At 44.7% G+C, this 22,442-nt stretch overlaps 1 protein-coding gene across 1 annotated transcript in view; it reads right to left on the bottom strand.

Moving 5' to 3' along the window:
* The window catches only part of TTC21B (tetratricopeptide repeat domain 21B), a 557,642-nt gene that overhangs the window by 429,846 nt on the left and 105,354 nt on the right, over positions 1–22,442 (bottom strand). Inside the window, exons 5-6 of the mRNA XM_085645393.1 lie at positions 13,445–13,567; positions 489–646 (exon numbers count right to left, since the gene is read on the bottom strand). Of these exons, the coding sequence (XP_085501519.1) occupies positions 489–646; positions 13,445–13,567 (281 nt within the window). The remainder of the gene's footprint in view (positions 1–488; positions 647–13,444; positions 13,568–22,442) is intronic.

The raw sequence follows: 22,442 nt of genomic DNA, 5'->3' as shown, positions 1-22,442 counted from the left end.
TCAGTTTAGCTGATCCCCAATTTCCAGTCAAATTCCACAGTGAGACAGAAGATTATTAACAGCACTTTTATACCACGGAGCAAGTATATATGTATCAGGAGTCTGAATTATCAAATAAAATCAAATCACATTATTCGATTAATAAAATATCAATCATAAAAGTTACAAAAATACATCACAAATTAATTTTTTAAAAGACCAGAAAATTCATATCAACAGTTGGTCAGTTTTCTTGTTCTCATAGACGTACATAAAAATGAGGCGAAGCTAGAACAGATTAAGGCAAAATAATACATAAAACCACATAGCAGTATAATTAAAGCCCATCCAAATCAAGTGAGCTCAATGAACAATGCTCACAACGGCTTATTTAACTATTTTCCTTTGAGTCTGAATTATGTAATACATCAAAGTGTGAGAAAAAAATAACATGGTAAATATAGATGTCAGAGAACACTATGTTGATCGCCATGCACAGAATACTCAACCTCAGTGCTGAATCAACAGTCTGCTCCCAGTCTTGTAAAGCCAGATGTAGCTTCATTTTCTTCACAAATCCTGGAAGAAAGCTCGGAAAACTTGTAATCATCTGGTTCACTGTTTCCAGGGCTCCTGAATAATTTTGCCTCATTTCAAAATATTGTGCCTAACAGATAAAGAATAAAAAAAGAGCAAAACAACATTTTAGGTCCTGCATTAAGCATTTCTTTATTCAAGAATAACCGTTTGCACGTTTGTTGGTTGACTGGTCGTCATATGTACACGTTTGTTAACGTGTGGATGTAGGAGTAGGGTAATCCGTTGGGAGGTGAATGTGCATATATATATTTCACTGGGTCTGTGTTGACCTTTTACTAAGATGACTACAGGTTATGAGGATTTGTAGGTATGATAGCATATGGGTGAACGAATATCTGTGGACTGATTTGAGTGAATAAGATAATCAGAGTCATGTTTCATTGTGTTAGCTTATTTTAAAACAAACATTTCTGTGCTTTAATATCTGGTTACAGTAAACAATAAGGGAACCCATGCCGGTGTTTCAGAATAAAGGTGACTGACAGAGAGGCCTCGGAAACTGCATAATACAAGGAAAAGAAAATCATCAGGATTTCTGTAGCTGTTGGGAGGATACTATGGGTAAAGAGTCTACAATATTGCATGTATTTTTTGTACAAATCAATAGAAGCAAGGAGTCGAACACTGTAAAGCTATCTGTAAATACATTGGATGGTCCTTAAAAATAGGAGTCAACATGTATGATTTATTGATAAAAACATCAGCCATAGCCCTCCTGCTCCCATTGTCCTTTTCAGAATCTCCTGAATAGACTGCACCCGAAAACATTCTAGAGTAGAACCTTACAAAGAGTACATCATCAGTAGCGGCCAGTGCAGGTAAGAGCAGTGGGGCAGGAGGGGGGAGTAAACAAGTGAAAACAAATGTTTAAAACACTTATCTTGCGCTCGCCGCATTGCCGACTCGGCGATGCGGCAAGTGCAAGGTGAGTGGTTTTCTTTTTACATTTTTTTTTTGCTTGTCGTCTGATGACTCCCCCCCACCCCCCTCACCCCGCCGCTCTTACCTAAACTGGCCACGGCTGTGCAGCATAGATACCAGTGATGTCATCAGTAATGTCATTTGAGATGTCATCAGTGAGGTCACTGACCAGGTCATCAGTGATGTAAAATGTGAGGTCATAAGCAGTGCATTGCGGGGGCGTAAATTATAGTTAGTATAGGTAACTATAACTGCTGAATTTCCCTGTAACCTTTGTTTTTTTTCCAGTAAAAAAAATATATCTATCTATATTTGCTACAAAATCAGATGAAGCATTCATGGAACTCAGGAAAATCAACCAAGGAGTAACTTGGTGGTAGCTGACATGAATCTATTACAGGACTTAAATCAACTACAAACAACTGCAGAAGAACCAACTACAATGAGACCAACAGCAGAAACAGACGATGCATTAGGAATAGATATCTATGGCAGTGTGGCGACACCATATAAACCGAAATCGGTCTTTTTTTACCAATGATGCATATGGATTCTTTGGACATTTATTCAGATTTGGTAATTGCAGATCTGAAGGAGCTATCCATAGAATCCAGCCAAAGTTTCAAAAGACTAAAGCTAACCCAAACACGCATGTATCATTGGGTGATCAAAGAAGTAAAAAAACAGGAAGGATGTAGTTGTACGCTCATCAGATAAAGGGGGCAACATTGTATTGTGGCTTCTGAACATGTATGTAAGTGAGGCCAAGAGACAACTGAGTGATAGGGAAAGCTATTGTAAAGTTGAACAAACTAACATCACAGAAATTAGGACCAAATTTCAGGAGGATTTATCAAGATGGAGAGGGGTGGGATTGATAGCACGGGAGGAATACAAGTTTTTGAAGGTAGAACATCTCAGAATACCTATACTATACTTTATATACTCAGGGTTTAGGACATAGTATGCGCTGTACACCAGTATTTCCCATGAAGATGGCATAAGCGCATTAAAGCACTATTTAAGGACTAGACCCATACATTTGCATAAACAAACACAAATGCTTCTACAAATGACGCAATGGAGCCTACAGAAAAAAATGGATATCAAAAGTAAACTAAAACTCAGGGCAAAAGTTATCAAAAAAGAGATTAATAAATGGTGGGAAGTGACATCCCTGAAAAAATATCTAGAAGTAAAGACGGTACCCAGAGGATTGAGAATAACTTAGATGCCAAGCCATCAGGATACAAGCAATGACCTTCTAGATAAATGGTTTAACAGTATTCCAAGATGGCGCCTGTTTGGCTGCAGATTGATGTATGAATTGAAACCTATGTCCTTTTTCTATGTCCCTTTTGGGTTTTTTCAAACAGATTTTATTGGTTTTCATACACGGAGTAGTGAAATCAATGCAATTCTAGTTTGTCTGTCTAATGATATTCATTTCAGAAACATTCAACTCTCACCCCCCACGAGACAATACAGCATGGCAGTAGTGAAATTACATATTAAGGTCTATGAGGGGCTCAAGCGCGCCCCAGAAGAAGATAATAAATACAGACAGTTAAGTATACATTTGCAGTAAATATTGAAGGGCTCACAATACGGGGCAGAGCAGGTGGTATATCTCTAAACAAGAACAATCATAGCGATCCTGTAGGTGATCCACGGGGGTTTCCGGCTCTGGGTTGGACAGACTATCCACCAAGGCTCTCCAGGCTCTGGCTACTTCAATTTTTACTACGCCTCTTCGGGCTTCTCATAGGAGTATTCTCCGCTCTCAGCCAGCTGTAATGTTGCGCCTGTGATGTAACAGGCGTACAGCGTAAGCGTAAGGGTCAAGTGACCCTTAAACCAATAAAAGTTGGTCGCATGCGTACGTGCGCCACTAGGGCTACGACGACGAGATCAGCAGTAACACCACACTGGCTCCTGTCGTTTGTTAAGGCCTCTGTCCCTAGTCGCGCCCACCGGGTGGTCCTGGGCCCGCTTATACCCCCAGTGGCAGCCCTAGGACACAACAAATTGGCGACGAGGGTGGGCGTGACCTCGCCTGACGAACCGTGCGCTGGTGTGGCGGCCGCGAGCGCTGCCTTCGGCTTGCAGCGCTCGTGCCCCAGTGCGTGACGCTCGGCGCTGTTCGTAACGGTGCACTGAGCGGGGCGCCCGCTAATCTATGCGGAGGCGCTGCTGTCGGGTGGAGCTGTCCCGCGAAGCGGGAGATGCGCGGTGCATCGTCCCACCGCCCACGTGGCCTTGCTGCCTGCAGTGCCATTCTGCTACTGGGCCCTGCTGTCTGCAACCACGTGCAGGCCCCTGCATCCTGCCACCAGGAGACACCTCAGGGCGGGAGCTGCATCCAAGAGCCCAGTGAGTACCACTGTGTCCCTGACTGTGAGAGGGAGGGGAGGAAGCAGGCCCACAATACTGGAGGTCGGAGTGTCTTGCACCGCAGAGAGGCCCACTGACTGGAGGGGCATAAGACCTCACCCACAGCAAGCGTCCCAGACCCGGAGGGAGAGGGGTGTGAGCCCCAGGAAAGAGGACAGCCCACGCGCACTGGAGCAACACACACACACGTCCCAAAGAAGCAGAGAGGTCAGGAGGGGCCTGGGCACAAGGCACGGCAGTGAAGATGGCCACAATACCACCCATTGAGCCATTCATAGTGGAGGGGTCGCCCTCATCGCTAGCGGCCAAATGGAAGGACTGGGTGGACCGCCTGCGTATCTTCTTCGAGGCCACCAAGGTCCACAAAGACCAGAAAAGGGCAATGTTGATACACTTGGGAGGCAAAGACATCCACAACATTGTCAAAACGCTAGTAGAGGCCACCCCCAAGAGCCACCACACACTGATAAATGCCCTCAATCAACACTTCGAACTGATGGCCAATCAAGACTACGAAAGGTTTATCTTCGACAAGCGCGCCAGCTTCCTGAAGAATCATTAGACACGTATCACGCCCGACTGAAGAACATAGCGACCACGTGTGGGTTCCGCGATGAAACAGAAGAAATTAGGGGACAGATCATCCAGGGCTGTGCGTCGGCCAAGCTGCGAGAGCGTATACTAGAAGAGTCTGGAAAGTCCCTGGCGGAAATACTAACCCTGGGTCGGACCAAAGAGTTGTCAAAAGCGCGTGCGGCGCACATGGAGGTGGCTCTCCAAGCACCAGTAAAAACTGAACCGGTAAATGCTGTAACGACCAAACCCCCCACAGAGGTGGGGCAAGAAAGGACCAGGAACCTCCTCCCCGGGACAAGCCAAGTCATGCGGATAGTGCGGAGGATCACCACACCCGGCGACCGAGTGCCCCGCGAAAGGTAAAAGGTGCTCGGGGTGCGGACGGTTTAATCACTTTGAAAAAGTGTGCCTGTCAAAGAAGTATCGCAAGCCCAGCCAAGTGGCGAACACTCTCAAGGAAGAAGACCCAGGACCCAGCGACATGGACGATGATGAGGAGGAAGAGAGAGTAGTGCACAAGATCCACATGATTGGCACCACCACCCGAAAAGTGAGGCGCCTATCACAATGCAGCAGTCGTGGATACAGGTGCCACCATCAATATCATGGCATTAACCCTACACAGCACCATGAATCCAAGATCAGCCCTCCACCCCTCAACCATAACTGTATTTGCATATGGTCAAGACGCTCCTCTGAGGATATGAAGACGGTTCCGAACGACTATATCACACAGCACACAGTCCATCACTACCAACGTCTACGTCACCAAAGATGGCCAGGGGATGCTCCTGGGGTGCCGAGCGGCCGAGGACTTGGGAGTCGTAACATTTGCCTTCGGGGTGCACCAGGAATCCCTTCAGCACCTCCTTGCCGAATTTGCGGAAGTATTCCAGGGGATCGGGAAGTTCAGAGGAAAAGAGATCCACCTCCACATTGATCCTACGGTCCAGCCTGTCGCATTACGAAACCGGCGAATAGTGTTCCACTTGTGGCCCCTGGTCGAGGAGGAACTCAAGAAATTGGAGGCCGCCGGGATAATTGAGAAGGTGTCCGGTCCCACCCCGTGGGTGTCCCCGATCGTTGTCACTCGGAAGCCCAAACAGCCGGGCGTGGTGAGGATTTGTGTTGACATGAGGCTGCCCAACGTCGCGATCAAGCGGGAACATCACATCACCCCCACGATAGATGACCTCATTGGGGAGATGGCAGGAGCCTGCTGGTTCTCCAAGTCGGATCTGAGGTTCGGATATCATCAGCTGGTGTTAGATGAGGCTTCCCGGAATATCACCACATTCTCAACACACGTGGGGCTCAGGAGGTACACAAGGTTGAGTTTTGGGGTATCCAGGGCCGCGGAAGTATTCCAGAACATCATACAGGAATTGATTGCGGACATCCCCGGTGTCATCAATGTCAGTGATGACATTATGATACACGCTAAAACCATCCAAAAACCATCCAAGAACACAACGAACGCCTCCTTTAAGTACTACGCCGCTTGAGGGATGCAGGCCTCACCGTTCACAGAGAAAAACGTGAGTTCCTACGCCAGAAGTTAAAATTTTTTGGCTACACATTTTCCACGGAGGGGGTCAACCCAGACCCAGAAAAAGTTCGGGACATTAAAGAGGCCGTCGCTCCCACCAACGTCACCGAGGTTCGCAGCTTCCTCGGTATGGTGAACTACTACGGGAGGTTCATCCGGGATCTGGCCAACCTGACAGTACCGCTGAAGGAACTCACCAAAGAATCCACCACCTGGAAGTGGGGCCCTAAACAGGCCCAGGCATTTGAGAAAATCAAGGAGGCTCTTTCGGAAGCCACCACGCTGGCCTTCTTTGATCCCAGGAAGCTGACACTAGTCACGGTGGATGCTGGCCCTGTGGGATTAGGGGCGGTGCTCCTGCAAAGAAGAAACCCGAATGAAGATTGGGCCCCCGTGGCGTTCGCCAGCCGATCCCTCACCGAAACGGAACAAAAATACTCCCAAATCGAAAAGGAAGCCATCGCTATTCACTGGGGGTGCCGCCATTTTCACCTGTATGTCTACGGGAAGCCATTCGTAGTGGCAACGGACCATAAGCCGCTTGTAGCCCTCTTCTCAGGAACCTCGACCAAACCACCGCCATGGATCGAGAAGTGGATGCTACATCTCCAGAACTATAATTGCAAAGTAGAGTACCAGCCTGGTTCTAGGAATCCGGCTGACTTCCTGTCCCGCCATCCCCGGTATGCCACTGATCAGGAGATGGAAGATGCGGCTGACACAGTAGAATACGTCCGGTGCATCACCGCTCGGTCCTGCCCCACACCCTTTTCCATGGAGAGCCTATAGGAAGCAACGAGACAAGATGAATGTCTGCAACGTGCCAAGGTAGCCCTACGGAATGGTAACTGGCACCGGGCCAAGGAGGAATGGAGAAGTCTGACGGTCAATGCACAACGGATTATGGACAGTCTGCATTATGTCAGGGATGAGCTCACCGAAGATGACACGGGGTGCTTGTTGAGGGGACATCGGCTGGTGATTCTGACATCCTTAACCCAACGAGTGGTGGACCTTGCACACATTGGGCATCAAGGTATGGTCAAAACAAAGTCGCGGCTTCGCACTAAGGTTTGGTTCCCGCTGATGAACGACCTCGTAGAGGCCACGGTCCGGGCCTGTGCAGCTTACCAAGTAATCGGGGAGACACCCCGACCTGCTCCTGTAATTGTGGAACCCAGACCGAGAGTCCCGTGGTCCCGAGTGAGTTTAGACTTCGGCAGTCTTCCTGATGGTCGCCATACCCTTGTAGCCATTGATGACCATTCCAAATATCCTGAAGTTGAAATAATATCAGTGCTCAGTGCCACGGAGGTCATACCAAAACTCGAGAAAATCATGGCCGCCCATATACTCATGCAAGAACTAAGAACGGATAATGGATCTCCATTCCAAAGCCAAGAATTTGCCTCATACCTGCAAGCTCAAGACATTCACCATCGCAGAATCACCCCTCGGTGGCCCCAGGCGAATGGGGAGGCTGAAAGATTTATGCGAACACTCAATAAAGTAATCCGGATTGCGCAGGATAAGGCCCAGTCCCTGGAGCTGGCCATATTCACTTTTCACCGGAGCTACCGTCAAACGCCACACATGACAACTGGTATAGCACCAGCTCGTCTGCTAATGGGGCGGGTGGTCACCGACTCAATCCCTCATCACCCGGAGTGGCAGCCGGAAACCCCCAAGCACAGCCTCATTGATGCCCGGTGCCGGAAAGCACACGCTCATGTCAGCCTCCGGCGGAGAGTCACAGTGCCACACATCCAAAGAGGGGACGTTGTGCTACTCAAGAACCGAATCACCAGTGGCAAGTTTCGTCTGACTTTTGAAAAAGAACCATGGACGGTGGTGTCCGTTAGGGGAACCTGCGTCGTTGCCACTCGAGGGAGAGAGAGAATAACAAGGAATGTGTCGCACTTCAAGAAATATCACCCTGAAAGGTCCGGGCCGTCACCTAACCAAGGGGAGAATAGCCTCAACACAAGACCCGTGGAAGATGCCAGGCTGAGTGGAGAAGAGACGGAGCCTGTCATGGAGGATGCCGGAGAGTCCGAGAGCCCGATGTCAACTCCGCACCGAGGAACTGCTGGCATAGCGGCGGACAACGACAGCCATTCTCAAGGGACTTTGACCCCTGCAGGTCTGCTGGACGGCACGAGCGGGGACTCCCAAGGCCGTGGTATGTCACAATACAGTGAGGGGCAATCCAGAGCCTTCCTGGAGCCTTCCTGTCGATTGAAAGACTACCTCACGTAAGACTGTTTTATTTTATTTTGTTTTGGGATCCGAACATGCTCTTGTTGTTTTGCGCTGGGCTGGGAGCCAACCCAGAGAGTTTAGCAGTAGTGTTGCTTTGATGTTTGTTGGGGAGGAATGTAATGTTGCGCCTGTGAGGTAACAGGCGTACAGCGTAAGGGTCATGTGACCCTTAAACCAATAAAAGTTGGTCGCGCGCGTACCTACACCACTAGGGCTACGACGGCGAGATCAGCAGTAACACCACACTGGCTCCTGTCGTTTGTTAAGGCCTCTGCCCCTAGTCACGCCCACCGGGTGGTCCTGGGCCCGTTTATAACCTCAGCGGCAGCCCTAGGACACAACACCCGCTCATTTAATTAATTCTCTTCTCCACATAGGGATCCGAGGGCCCCCAGGGGAGTTCCAAATCCTTGTTATCTCCTGTCTGGCAAGGCTAAATGCTAAGTCCTGAAACTTACTTGTAACTTTCGTTTTAGATGTGTGGGGAAACCATCTCAACAAACAGTGCCCTGGGGCGTGAGGAATCTCTCACCCTCTATGATCTCTTCAAGTGTATGAAAGACCCCATCCCAGAATGTGTTCAGTATTGGACACTCCCCTAACATGTACAAGATGCGTGCTCCTCTGTCTCCACATCTAGAGCATGCCGCACTGGCTACTTGGAAATACCTGCTCATGCACTTCGGGTCAGATATGACATATGAAGCACATAATTCATGAGTTTGAAACGTGCATTTCAGGAGATCTTGGGTGTTCTACCTAGGATGTAGTCCCAGTACTTAGCAGCAATAGGAACGCCCAGGTCGTCCTTCCATATGGTTCGCAGTCTTTCCAGTGGCTGTGGTCTGCCCGTATCGCTCTATACAAGCAGGAGACCGTATTAATGGCGCCCGCTGAGAGAGCTATATGTTGACAACTCTGCAATGTAGGTGGTTCGGTAGTTCCCATATTCCAGTGTGCGCGTATTGCTGTTCTGAGTGCTCTATGCCTTTGTCTAGATCACTTTGGTCGCCATTCTCACATAAATACAACTGGTTGTATTGCCACCCCTGACACTTGAACAAGGCGATGTTTTCCCAAAACGCGTCTGGTATTTTTTCTGCCAAATAAATAACGTATAACATTTCACTTCACCAGCACTATTAGCATGCATGCCTTTTTCTTTACATGAAGAGAATTGGTTTTCGATATACTGTCGGGTCTCACGGATGGGATGTAAACTCAAACATGTTTAAGGTAAACAGAAATTCTAAATGAAGTAACAGAAAAAGAACATACAGCCTTAACAGGCCACAGTTACTGATGCTGACAGTGCTGGTTAGCAGTTTCAGATGAATGAGTAACAACTATAATTTTGTTGTGAATAATTAAAATTGAAAATGTTTAAATTCTGAAAACATTAGTATGACAAATGAACATAAGTAAGGGACCCAGAGGACCTTGGCTTGAGACAGATACAAATCAAGATTCTACATAGGGTTTACCACACCAGTTTTCAAAACGGTCCAGGAGCGTTGACTCAGACTTGTTGTTAGAAATAGGATTTTGCCAAGTCGGGCAGAAACTACCACTCTAGTCAGGATAAGGGAGTTACACTCCCAAAATAACCCCTGCTCACCCCCTTGGTAGCTTGGCACGAGCAGTCAAGCTTATCTTAGAGGCAGTGTGTAAAGCATTTGCACATAACCAACAGTAATACAGTGTAAGCACTACTAAAGGACACCACACAAGTTTAGATAAATATCCAATATTTTTATATACTTAAGATAAGACCAAAAACGATACAAATCCACAATACAGTGCTTAAAAATCTTCGGTTATCAAAATATGCTTGAAAAACAGTCCCTTGATGTCGGTAGCTCAGTCCGGGGCTATCACGGTGTCGTGAGCAAACAAATGCAAACAGTTCTGGCTGACCGCGGTGTCGCGGGCCAGCTACGGTGTCGGAAAGGCCAGCAAACAGTACCTGTTAGAAATGCAGGGCATCGGCGACCTCTTGTTGAGCTTCCAAAAGCACGAGGCCCGCAGGCGTTGGTTCCGGAGGTCGGTGCAGGAGTCGTCGGGGCCCTCGAGGTCCACACGCATTGCAGATCGATCTCCTCTCTGTTGGAGTCAGGAGCGCTGGCGTTGGCAGGCGTCTGGTGCTGCGGTGCGAAGTGCAGCGGTGCGGCACCCTCAAGTCGCAGCTTGGAGGCGACGTCAGATGGCGTCGTCTGTGAGACCAGGGTGGCGGTGCTCGTCGCGGTGCTGGCAGATCATGGTGCAAGCAGCGACGTCGTCGTGGCTGAAGCGCTGTCATCGGCTGACGTACTGGAGTTGATGGCGCCGGCAGGCCAAGGCTGCGGTGCGGGATGAGGGCGGTGCGTCGTGTAACTTTACGAGCAGTGCCCGCGAACCACTATGCAAGCAGCGGCGTAGATTTTGGCGTGGAGCAGTGTCATCGGGGATACCAAGGCATCGTGAAGCGGTGCGGAGTCCGGTGCCCACAGGTTGTAGTGCGAGCAGCAGCTCGGTGGCGGTGTTAACAGGCGTCGTTGTTGAGACCAGGGTCGCGGTGTGGCGTTGCCTTCAGGACACGGAGTCGGCAGCGGCGTCGTAGATATCGTTGGGTTGCTATTCTTCAGTTGCAGCACAAAACACACAGTCCCCAGTGCTGAGGGCAGAAGAGCTTGAAGTCTTTGCTGTTCCTGAGATGTCTTGAACAGGGGGCAAGCTCTACCTCAAGCCCTTGGAGAAACTCCCAAAAGTAGACTGCAGAAAGTTCAGTCCAGTCCTTTCACTGCCCAAGACAGAAGCAGCCACTGCCGGCCAACACAGCAAAGCACACAGCAATGTGGTAGTTCCTCCTCACAGCTTCTCCAGCTCTTCTTCTTGGCAGTTTTCTTGTTCGAAAAGAGTTCTAAAGTTCAGGGGTCTGGCCCCAATATTTATATCCCAAAATCCTTTGATCTCTTAGGCAGTGAGTGTCTGTGCCCAGCCAGAAACAGTTCTGCCTTCTCTGGTGTGACTTCATGGCAGGAGGTGGAGACAGCATTGTCAGAGGCAGACTAGGCCCTTTGAGGTGCAAGGAAATCTCATCCCCCATCCCCAATTGCAACCCAGGTCTATTCAGCCCTTTCCAGACACACCAGACTATCTGGAGCCACTCCTGCTCCCCAGTCTTCTGTCATCCATAATCCAGACAGGCAATCCACATTCCAAACAGAGGCACACGGCATGACTGAGCAAGAAAATACCTACTTTCTAAAAGTGGTGTTTTCAAACAAAATGTAAAAATCACCCTCACTAAAAGATGCATCTTTAGATTCTGAGTTCAGGCATACTAAACTTTATTTCCCTACCTAATTAACTGGGCTAGGTATGTTTATAAGATGTTATAAACAAACTCCCCATTTTGTCCTACGGGGAACAGGTAGCCTTGCAATAGTGAAAAACGAAATTGGCCGTAATTCACTATCAGGACATGCTACACACACACACACACACACAAACACACCAGGGCATGTCCTACCTTTCACATACACTGCAACCTGCCACAGGGGTACCTTGGGCCTTCCTTAGGGGTGCCTGACATGTAAGAAAAGTGAAGTTTAGGGACTGGCAAGTGTGTGCACTGGCCAAGTCGACATGGCAGTTACAAATTGCACGCAGACTCTGCAATGGCAGGTCTGAGTTACCCTTTCAGGGCTACTCACGTGGGTGGCACAATCAGCGCTGCAGGCCCACTACTAGCATTTGATTTACAGGCCCTGGCATGCTCAGTGTTCTTTACTAGGGATTACCAAGTAAATCAAATAACCAATCATAACCAATCCATAACACAATTTACCACAGGAGCACTTGCACTTTACCACTGATCAACAGTGAGTTAAGTGTGCAGAACCACTATGCCAGCAAAAACAGAGTCAAAACCGGGAGGTCATAAAGCAAAAACTCAGGGGAAACACGGCAAAAGATGCCAAGTCTAACACTTGTGTTAGTGGATATTGGCAAATAGAACGTTTTACCATATGCTCTTGGTGTGCCCAAGGCTAGGCCCCACAGTGGTTTTGGAAGGGAATGAAATACTGTATTTTTGGGTGATTAAAGGTGAGAACGAAACATATACTGCTTGGTGGCTAGAATGAGATGACCCCAGCTCAAATACCAAAGACTTCTGTAACCTGGATTTGATCGTGGTGACACAGGATTTGGGAATCCTCGAAAATCACACACAGTAAATGTCTGGAATGGCAAAAGGACTGATCTATGACTGAATATGGTCTATGAATGAAAGGGATGTCCAAACAAAGTTGTGAAGATATGGGGCCAAGAAAAGATATAGGATCAAGACTAATGGCCTCGTTCCTCAACCCTTCTCTGGAGTATGAGAAAGAAAATTGCTGAGTCAATATTAGATGCATCACAATGTGGGACTTTAGCTCACAAATATTATGGGCTGGATTCTGTCATCTATAATCCAGACAGGCAATCCACATTCCAAACAGAGGCACACGGAATGACTGAGCAAGAAAATACCTACTTTCTAAAAGTGCCGTTTTCAAACACAAAATGTAAAAATCACCCTCACTAAAAGATCTTTAGATTCTGAGTTCAGGCATACTAAACTTTATTTCCCTACCTAATTAACTGGGCCAGTTATGTTTATAAGATGTTATAAACATTCTTTCATGCTGTATGTCTCATTTACTCATGACCCGTGTGATCCATTTTTAAACCGGTAACTCAACAAAAGCCACTGTGGAATTGGAATTGCTGACAAGTTAATGTAAAATGTTGAACTAAGAAATAAACAAAATAGGTTATAAAAAGAGATTCAGTACTCTGATCGTTGTAAGATTCTAATTATGTTGTTTTACTCTAGTGAACGGGAGAGTGATTTTGATGCAATCTTTGCTTGGAAGCAGCAGGACATCACAGCTGATTAAAGGCCTGTTGATCAACAAAAGCAGCGGTAAGATGCCTCGTCCCCCTAATCAATGGCAGTGCTTGAGATCTGCCAAAACCATCAGCTCTCGTCAGGGTGAATATTTAGAAAACATTTGAACAATTAACATTCTTTTACCATCTCACCGCAAATTTATCGTAAGCAACTTATAGTTTATTTTATTGTGAATTCTATAGTACTTAAATACGATTATCTGATGCCAGAACTACACTTACCTTTCCTAGCATGGCAAAAACATCTTTCCCTTCCTGCATTGCTTCATCAAAATACTTGACAGCCTTCTTTGCAGACGATTCTCTTCCTGAGGTTAGTTCAAGCCAAGCTTTCAAAATCATTCCCTGAATGGTAATCGAGTACATCAAAGTAAGACGGGTATACATATTGTCTAATTTACAGGCCGATTTTCAGAAATGCCAATTTACATTCTTACATTCATCATAGAAAGCAACAGAGAACAAAATAAAAGCACACACATCTGTTGTCTAGGGTATTCCAATATATTCAAATGGAACGGAGTACTGAGCTAATAATAAATATTCGACACCTAATTGGACAATATTTTTGTAAAGGATATTTAAATAACACAATATATTCATGTCAAATTATAGTTCTGCCATTAGCTCCCATTATCAGAGCAAACATTACAGGATTCATCATGTTCCTTATGGAAAATTATCTAACACAATGACTAATTTAAAATCAGCTGACATGGGGCTTCTGAATAGTCTCCCGAGTGTCAGAGTCAGCGTGAACAAAGGTTGTAAACTCCCGAGGAATGAGCTATAAATACTGCACCACTTTTTTATTTCTGAATGGTATGAGTGGTAAATACAAGGTTGAAAAACAGATAATTGACATGATGTGTACCAGCTGACTCACACCAAGGAGATATGGAGAGCCCGAGTGGATGCGCAACCAGCTTAGTGTGATGTGTCTGAGGTGGTTACCCTCTTACTCCTGGAATGTAAAATACTTCAGGACAGGAATTGGTTGATTCTGTGAAGCGAATAGGTCCCAGCTACATGTCGCATGTAAAGACATTAGGGAGACCAGGTGCCTACATATCACCACAACACCACTTTTCCATTCCTAGACTTTATTTTTACATATCATTGCTAGTAGGTGTGTTTCGTCCAATAGGTTCAATTAAAAAGAACCAAGACTACAACCCAGAGAATGAACTGATATGTTAACTCAAATCCCAGAACTAGGAGAGTTATACCACACTGGCATGGAGTCATCTGGTCACTTTAAGTCACATGGACAGATTGATGGTTTATTCAAGTCCATCAGTTTTGAGAAGTACTCTTACCCAAAGCTCAACCCAATCAAGACAGAATTCTCATTTGCCAAGAACAACAAACAAGATACAGTACAAACCTGGCTCAAAGACACAAACCCTAATGGTATCGAACCCAGAGTCCCACTGAATGCCATATCACTTGGATTCAACTTGTACACCAACCTCTCTCTGAAGGAACACATTGCCAAAAAACACACAGCCTCATACTAAAGAAAGTCAAACTGTTTCTTCCAGAAAGCTGCTTCAGAACTGCTGTTCAAGCCTTTGTACTACTGCATCTAGATAGTGGTAATGCCCTACTTCATGGCCTCCCTGACTTGCAACTGACAACTTACATGCTGCAGCATGCCTCATCAAGGGCCAGAAAAAAGATCACATCACCCATACCCTGATGGAACTCCATTAGGTCTCCTTGCCAATAGGCACAATCTTCAAAAAACAGCTGCATTATTTACAAAGCCATCACAACCAGAATCCCTGCTTATCATGAAGACAAGATCACCATCTCTTGTGGTTCTCGGCACACCTGCAGGCACCAGGACACCATCACAATGCAGATTATGAAGTGTCCAAAACAAATCCCCTCCTTTGCCCCCCCAAAAAATAAAACAACAGACCTTTTCTATCCATGTCCTTGGGATCTGGAACAACATCCCTGTATTCATCAGGGCCGCCTCAACGCTGCTCCAATTAAGGAAAGTGTTGAAGTCTACCCTCTTTAAAGAACACTACATCAATGCATTACCCATCCACAACTCAGCTTCCACTCCTACTTTTAACTTACCTTTGACCATGAACAGTGCTCCTCTGCCTTTTGGCTAGGTTTGCAATATAGAAATACCATATGCACAAATACATATCTACATACATACGCTTAGTGGTGGTGGTGGTGGTGGGGAGGGGGTTCAGAAGAGGTCCAGATGCAAGTGTAAAAGAGTTTCTCCAAAGGGAGTTATTTTGGACCCAGACTCCTGCAGGCCTGCAAACAGGGGCTAAACTCTACCCTGCCCAGTAGGGAGGGGGGGGGGGGGGGGGGAGGGCGCCATAAAGGGTTTGTGGCTAGATATGAAATCTCCCAATTCAGGACAGCATGACATCATTGGTGAGAGTGCTAGAAACAATACTAGAACATAAGTAAATAGTCACTTTTTTCCATAAATGATATTTCAGCAGTTTCTGGTAGGTGCTCCTGTACGATCACCCATGCCCTAAAAGAAGTGTATTGCTCACTACCAGGCTATTTTGGGGATCTCAAATAATTAGCAATTGAATTGATTTAAGTTTACAAGCCATAACGATCTCAGGCTAGTGTCTCCAAAATTTAGAACCTCTTCTTCACAAAACAGATCCTTCTTTGAAGAAGCAATATCGGTCTAGAAAACTGTACCTAACAATGGCAGAATCAAACCTGCTCTTCTCTCATTCAGGAAGCCTCTAAAACCCTAGGTACTCAATTTCTTGATTGGGTAAGTTCGCTGACCCTTACGAGTCCCGCTCTGAAGCAGGTTATCAATGTAAAACCTGCTTTATTGATCTACTATCGAACCCAGTCCATACTGACACTTCAAATCTTGATCACCCCTTTCTTCAGGCATTACCCAACGACCACCTAACAGTTAAACTTTTGCAATGTACATCTTGTTCTGGTTACCGGTGTTTGCCCGTTTTCTGAATAGTTCTTGTTAATTGTAAAGTGCCTTAATTTCCACAGGCGCTAATGTGCATTATCAGTCAGCGAAATAAATTTGACAAGTCTTTAAAAGAGCATGGGTTGCGAGTTTATGTTTTTATATTGTATTCCTGTGGTGGGAATGTGTTATATTATTTGCTATTATTAGCAGAAATAAAAATAATTTTTACTGGACCAGCATACGATATACATATCTAAGCTTTCAGAACCTCAACATTCACAGATACGAAGTAAGAAAATTAGGCAAACATGTAGAAGAGGTAAAGAGGAAGATCTGAAGATGCGATAGCCTGTCATTTGAATCACTTTTAGCAAATCCTTTGGGAATTCAAATGTGCGAGTAAGAAAAGCTGATAAACTCAGCCACGGTAGACCATTTTGGTTAAGGTATCTGCCTTTATCTTACATGTGTTCCTCTCTTTGCTTTATGCCCTAGAAACCTCTGAGCTTGTAGACATCTGTACATTTCGTTAGCACACATTTCAATCGAAGCCCTTTAGTACAACAGTTGCGAACATTGCATGTGCTGTACAAGAAAATAACGAAACCAATCACATTTTCATTAAAAAAAATATACAAGGTTCACAGAATAAAAATAATTGACACAATTGAAAAGAATATGGGTGTTAACCTACTTTTTACTGTATCCACTTCAGAATGGTGTTGATCAAAAAGGAGTTGTTTTAGGTTTTTTCGTTCTTTGTTTTTATTTTTTTTAAAGTAGGGGACCGGAGATGGGGTAGACTAAATGGGCCAGGGTGGTGGGTTTACAAACCTTTGGTGAACATTCAGATAAACATTATTTCAGGGCCTGTGGTTTCTTGAGGATAGGGATCCTGAGAAGAATACAGTTGGTGCACCCTGGTGGGCGCAATACCTTTTTCTTGGCCAAACAGTGAAACTGAATAGAACAATTTATGTAGAGGCAAGCAATTTTAGAATTAGCTCTTCCTCGCAAATGGAGCCAAGTTAGGTTGATTTAAATAGCAGCAATTTGCTAATAACAGTCAGAAAGCTCCACATTATCCACTATACCCTTATAGCCTGCCATAGCGGGCTATACTGGCCATTAAAGGCTCACTTCTAGCTTTAAAGGCTGAATGCGAGCACCTTTAACAAGGGAGCAGGCCTTTAATGGTCGGTAGAGCCCAGCTACTGTGGGCTATGAGGCAATTCGAACATTTTGCCCCTAGACTGCAGAATAATACTAATTAAAATAACGGCTATGGAGTTTGAGGGAGTTGAAATCCTCACAGCTCTGACACCTTTGATTCATAGCTGTTGCTGTGATTGTTCAACATCTAAACATTGAAAAGCACCCCCAATAGTATGGGGTGTGTCCCCCAGGCACTGGCTGATTGCCGCTGAATGCGGTTTTTAATTTGTTAGGTGAAAATAGTTCATCACGAGTTGAGATATTTTCAAGGTAAAGTTTTTATTGTTTTCTATTCGTTCATAGAAAAACAAACAGCATTTTTGCTCCTTGACTGACGAAAGTGCCGTTGTAATTCACAATTATATGATCATTCCCATAGTCGTTCCCAATGCATTTCGGCAAAATTTGCCTTCATCAGGGGAGATCTATAAGCGAATTATATACATAGTGAGTATACAATATACCATATTTATACTAAACGAGGATATAATACAATATGTGTGATGAGGAAAAATAAAGAGAAAAGCGTCGATAGAAACATGACACAAAGAGATAGTAACGGTAAAGCAGAGTGACTGATACAATAGTTGTGAAGAAGTATAAACGAGTGCCCGTGAGTAAACGGTAAAAGGTAACAAAAGATGGGGTGTGACTAGCGCGTTTGTGATGCTAACGAATAGTGAAGAGTGTAAAGTGCCTAAAATTGTTAATTCGAAGTAGTAGCGTCGTTACAGGTTGTGCCGATAATGATAGTGAGGTGTCGTGCGGTTAATACGAAGCTGTTAGAGTTAACGTGTGGAAACAATGTTGCTAAACCTACAAGAAAGTAAATTACATTGTGCGCCGATGTTTAAATGCGTAGTCTCTTACCGGGTGTACGGGATTCAGAAGCGTGGATTCAATGGTGAAGTGGTGATCGGGATTGGTGCGTGGATTTTAAAAAACGAAGACATGATCACGTGATACAGGTAATGGGTCAGAGAGTGAAAACAGACTATATGCTGGTGGTGAATGGTGATGTGACCTAGAAGAAGGACTGAGAACGTAATGCAAAGAGTAAGATATGTGAAGAAATTAACGTGGTCATTGAAATTGAGAAGTGGCAATTAGAACGAGGTAACATGCAGTAGGAAATAAACAAGATATGGAGTAGGTTTATATCGTGGATTGATTTTGGAAAGATGTGGGGAGGTTGAGGGTAAACAGAGGGGAAGACAGAATAAGAAAAAAAAAAAAACAAAAAACGTGACATGTTTAAGAGCAGTGACAACATTTCAGAACAGGGCATCGTTTGGGTAAAAAAATGTTTGTGGATAATGTTTTCTGGATGATGACATGTTAAAGGTAACAAGAAAATTCTGTGCGGTCATTCATTCCTTTTGGCTTCATAGAGTTCAATAGGTAAATCCAATGATTTTCTCGTTGTAGGAGAAAGTTGTGGTTGTCTCTCCCTTCTTTTCTCTCAATGGTTTCCAAGATGCAGAATTTTAATTGGCTTACTGAGTGTTTAGCCTCGGTGAAATGTTGGGCAACTGTAGACTTCATTTGTTTGTTTCTTATGTTGGACTTGTGTTCGTTTAATCTAACCTTGATTTTTCGTTCGGTTTGACCAACATAAACCATGCCACAGGGGCATTTAAGCATGTATAGGACGTTGTTGGTGTCACAAGTGGCTGTTGTTCTGATTTTAATTTTGTGTCCTTTCAGAGGATGTGTTATATGCGTGCCTTTGATGAGGTTATGACAGTTATTGCAGTTTAGGCATGGAATTGTGCCTTTTGCTGTTTGTTGGATGGTTGGTTGCATTTGTTGTAGAAGTTCCCCTATGTTCTTATTTCTGGTAAAAGCAAATATGGGAGTTTCGTCAAATATGTGGTTGAAGTCTTGTTCCAATGTGAGGAGTTGCCAATGTCTACGAATAATTCGTTTGTATGAATTACTCAGAGTTGAGTATTTGGAAACTATGGTGATTTGGTTTTTGGGATCTTTGATTTGAGGCTTCAAGAGTTCACTGCGAGTCTTCGTGGATGATCGTTTCCGTGCTTCATGCAATACCTGATCAGGGTATCCTCGAGATCTGAATCTATTCATTAGGGTGTCCGTTTGTATGTTGGATCTGATTGGGTTGGAAACAATTCTTTTGATCCTGAGCATTTGTGAGTATGGAAGGTGTTGTTTGAGGGGTAGGGGATGGAAGCTGTGAAAGTGAAGGGTATTGTTCCTGTCTGTGGGTTTACGGAAAAGATCTGTTTCAAAGTTAGTGGAAGCTCTGGTGATGTTGACGTCCAAAAAGGTGATAGAGTGGGTGCTGGTGTTGTAGGTAAACTGTATGCGCTGGTCGATGTGGTTAAGCCGTTTCAATTGATTTTCAAGGATGTCATTAGGGCCGTTCCATATTATGAATATGTCATCTATGAATCTTAGGTAGAGTTTTAGGTGGTCCGTCCAGGTTTTTGTGCTCAGGATGTGATCTTCTTCGAACCGATTCATAAAGATATTGGCGTACGCCGGGGCTGCACAATTTCCCATAGAAGTGCCCGTTAGTTGCTGGAACCACTCATTGTTGTATTGGAAATAGCTGTGTAGAAGAGTAAATTGCATCAATTCCATTAGAAAAACTTGTAGATCTAGTGGATAGTTGGTTTGTAATAATGCGTGTTCTATGGCTTCCAAACCAGATGAGTGTGGGATAGATGTGTACAGGGAATTCACGTCCACTGTACATAAGATGATGTTCTCATCACTGTTGATAGTTGTTTGATGTAATTTGGTTAGAAAATCAGTTGTATCCTTGATGAAGGATCTCATGTTGTAGACGCTGGGTTGTAAGTGGCGGTCGAGATATTTGCCCACTGGTTCATGAATGCTTCCTCGTGTGGTTACAATGGGTCGGCAAGGTGGTTGAGTTGGATGTTTGTGAATTTTTGGTACCAAAAATATAGTTGGACTTTTTGGGTTGGGTTGTGTGAGGTATTTTTTGACTTTCTCGTTGATAGTACCCATTTCAAAGGCTTTTTGGATCAAGGATTGTAGAATTCCCATGAAAGATGTTGTGGGGTTGAATGCCAGTTTCATGTATGTGTTTTCGTCATGTAGATGTAGAGTTATCTGGGAGTTGTAGTACTGGGTGTTGAGGATGACGAGGGCTCCTCCTTTGTCGGCCTTTGTACAAGTGATGTCTTTGTTTTGTGCAATGGCTTTAATGATGCCTAGTTCTTTGTTGGTGAGATTTTGAAGTTTGGATGTCTTCTTGGGATTGAGTTTCGCTATATCTTTCTTGACTATTGATTCGAACAGGTCAAGACTTTTGTGGCTTATGGGAGCCATGAAGGTGCTTTTAGTTTGTAAACCCATGAGGGGATCTTGTTCCTGTTCCTTAGTGGTTTTTAAGATGTTATCAAAGAAGTGACGCAGTCTGAGTTTTCTCATCAATTTGAAAAAACTGATGTCGAGTTCGAGCGTGTTGCTGGATGCTGTTGGTACGAAGGACGTGCCTTTCTGTAGGATCCTAAGTTGAATGTCACTGAAGTGGTAATCAGAGATGTTGATGACTAAATTCTCTGTTGATTCGCTCGCTTCTGTCGGTCCTTCTTGGTTGAAGTTGTCCGTGTTTGAGGTTGATCCTTCTGTTTCTCTTTCTCTTCGGTTTTTTCTGTTGCTCCTCCTGGGTCGTCTTGGTCTGAGTGGCCTACCCCTAAAAAAGGAGTAGGTGAAGATACCGTTTCTTCAGAAGTAGCGGAAGTTGAAGATGTGGTAGATGTTGAAGGTACATTGGTTGGTGCCATAGTTTCTGGTGTGTTATCTCTAGGAGTGAATTTCCTGGGTTGTTGAGTACGATCGCTATCCGATGATGACGTGTCAGTGTTAGCTGAGTATGGTTTGTTTTGTCGCCGTTTGGCGTATATTTCTGCCCACGAATATACTTCTCCCATCTTATAATCCGTAGTATCCCTGCGGAATTTACGGACTTTGCGTTCGTTCACTTCCGCGGTATGTTTGGCTAGTTGAGAGTTGATGTTCTCTAGAATGTTGGTCAGTTCCTCAGATGTTAGTAAGCTCTGTAGTTCGTTTTTAATGTCGTTGATATCCTTCGTGAGTTCTTCCAGTATGAATGATAGTTCTTCGATGATCAAAAGGATGAGATCAAGCGAACATTTGTTCAAAATTGCGAACCATTTATCCTTAAATTTTTGCTGGTTCTTACAAAGCGAGGGTTTTAGTGGTATTCTGAGACCCCTGGGAATTCTTTGCGCTTTGTGGTATCTGATCAAGGTGCTTGCATGAAGACGTTGATTGATTTCTTTTTTGGAGAGGTAAAGAAGTTGACGGATGTTCTGTTCTTTAGTGTTGTGACTGGAATATGTTGTAGAATCCTCGTGTATAAGAGCATAAATTCTGGCAGCTTCATCCTGTCCGAAAGCGAAAGTATCCGCTCTAGTGTCCGTAAGGTTTGATATATCGTCAAATTGCATGTTCTTGATGGTGTGCTGCGTACTGAGAGTCGGACTGAATTGTATAAAGAAAAGGGGTGGTACGCGCACTTCCTAAAATTTCGTAAAGTTCTCAAGGTTGTGCCGTGCTCACGGGGTATCACTCTCCGAGATGGAGTGAAAATAGAAACATTGAAAAGCACCCCCAATAGTATGGGGTGTGTCCCCCAGGCACTGGCTGATTGCCGCTGAATGCGGTTTTTAATTTGTTAGGTGAAAATAGTTCATCACGAGTTGAGATATTTTCAAGGTAAAGTTTTTATTGTTTTCTATTAGTTCATAGAAAAACAAACAGCATTTTTGCTCCTTGACTGACGAAAGTTCCGTTGTAATTCACAATTATATGATCATTCCCATAGTCGTTCCCAATGCATTTCGGCAAAATTTGCCTTCATCAGGGGAGATCTATAAGCGAATTATATACATAGTGAGTATACAATATACCATATTTATACTAAACGAGGATATAATACAATATGTGTGATGAAGAAAAATAAAGAGAAAAGCGTCGATAGAAACATGACACAAAGAGATAGTAACGGTAAAGCAGAGTGACTGATACAATAGTTGTGAA

This window comes from Triturus cristatus, chromosome 3_1 (assembly GCF_964204655.1).
Source record: "Triturus cristatus chromosome 3_1, aTriCri1.1, whole genome shotgun sequence".
Lineage (NCBI taxonomy): Eukaryota > Metazoa > Chordata > Amphibia > Caudata > Salamandridae > Triturus > Triturus cristatus.
This window is presented reverse-complemented; position numbering and strand designations above follow the sequence as displayed.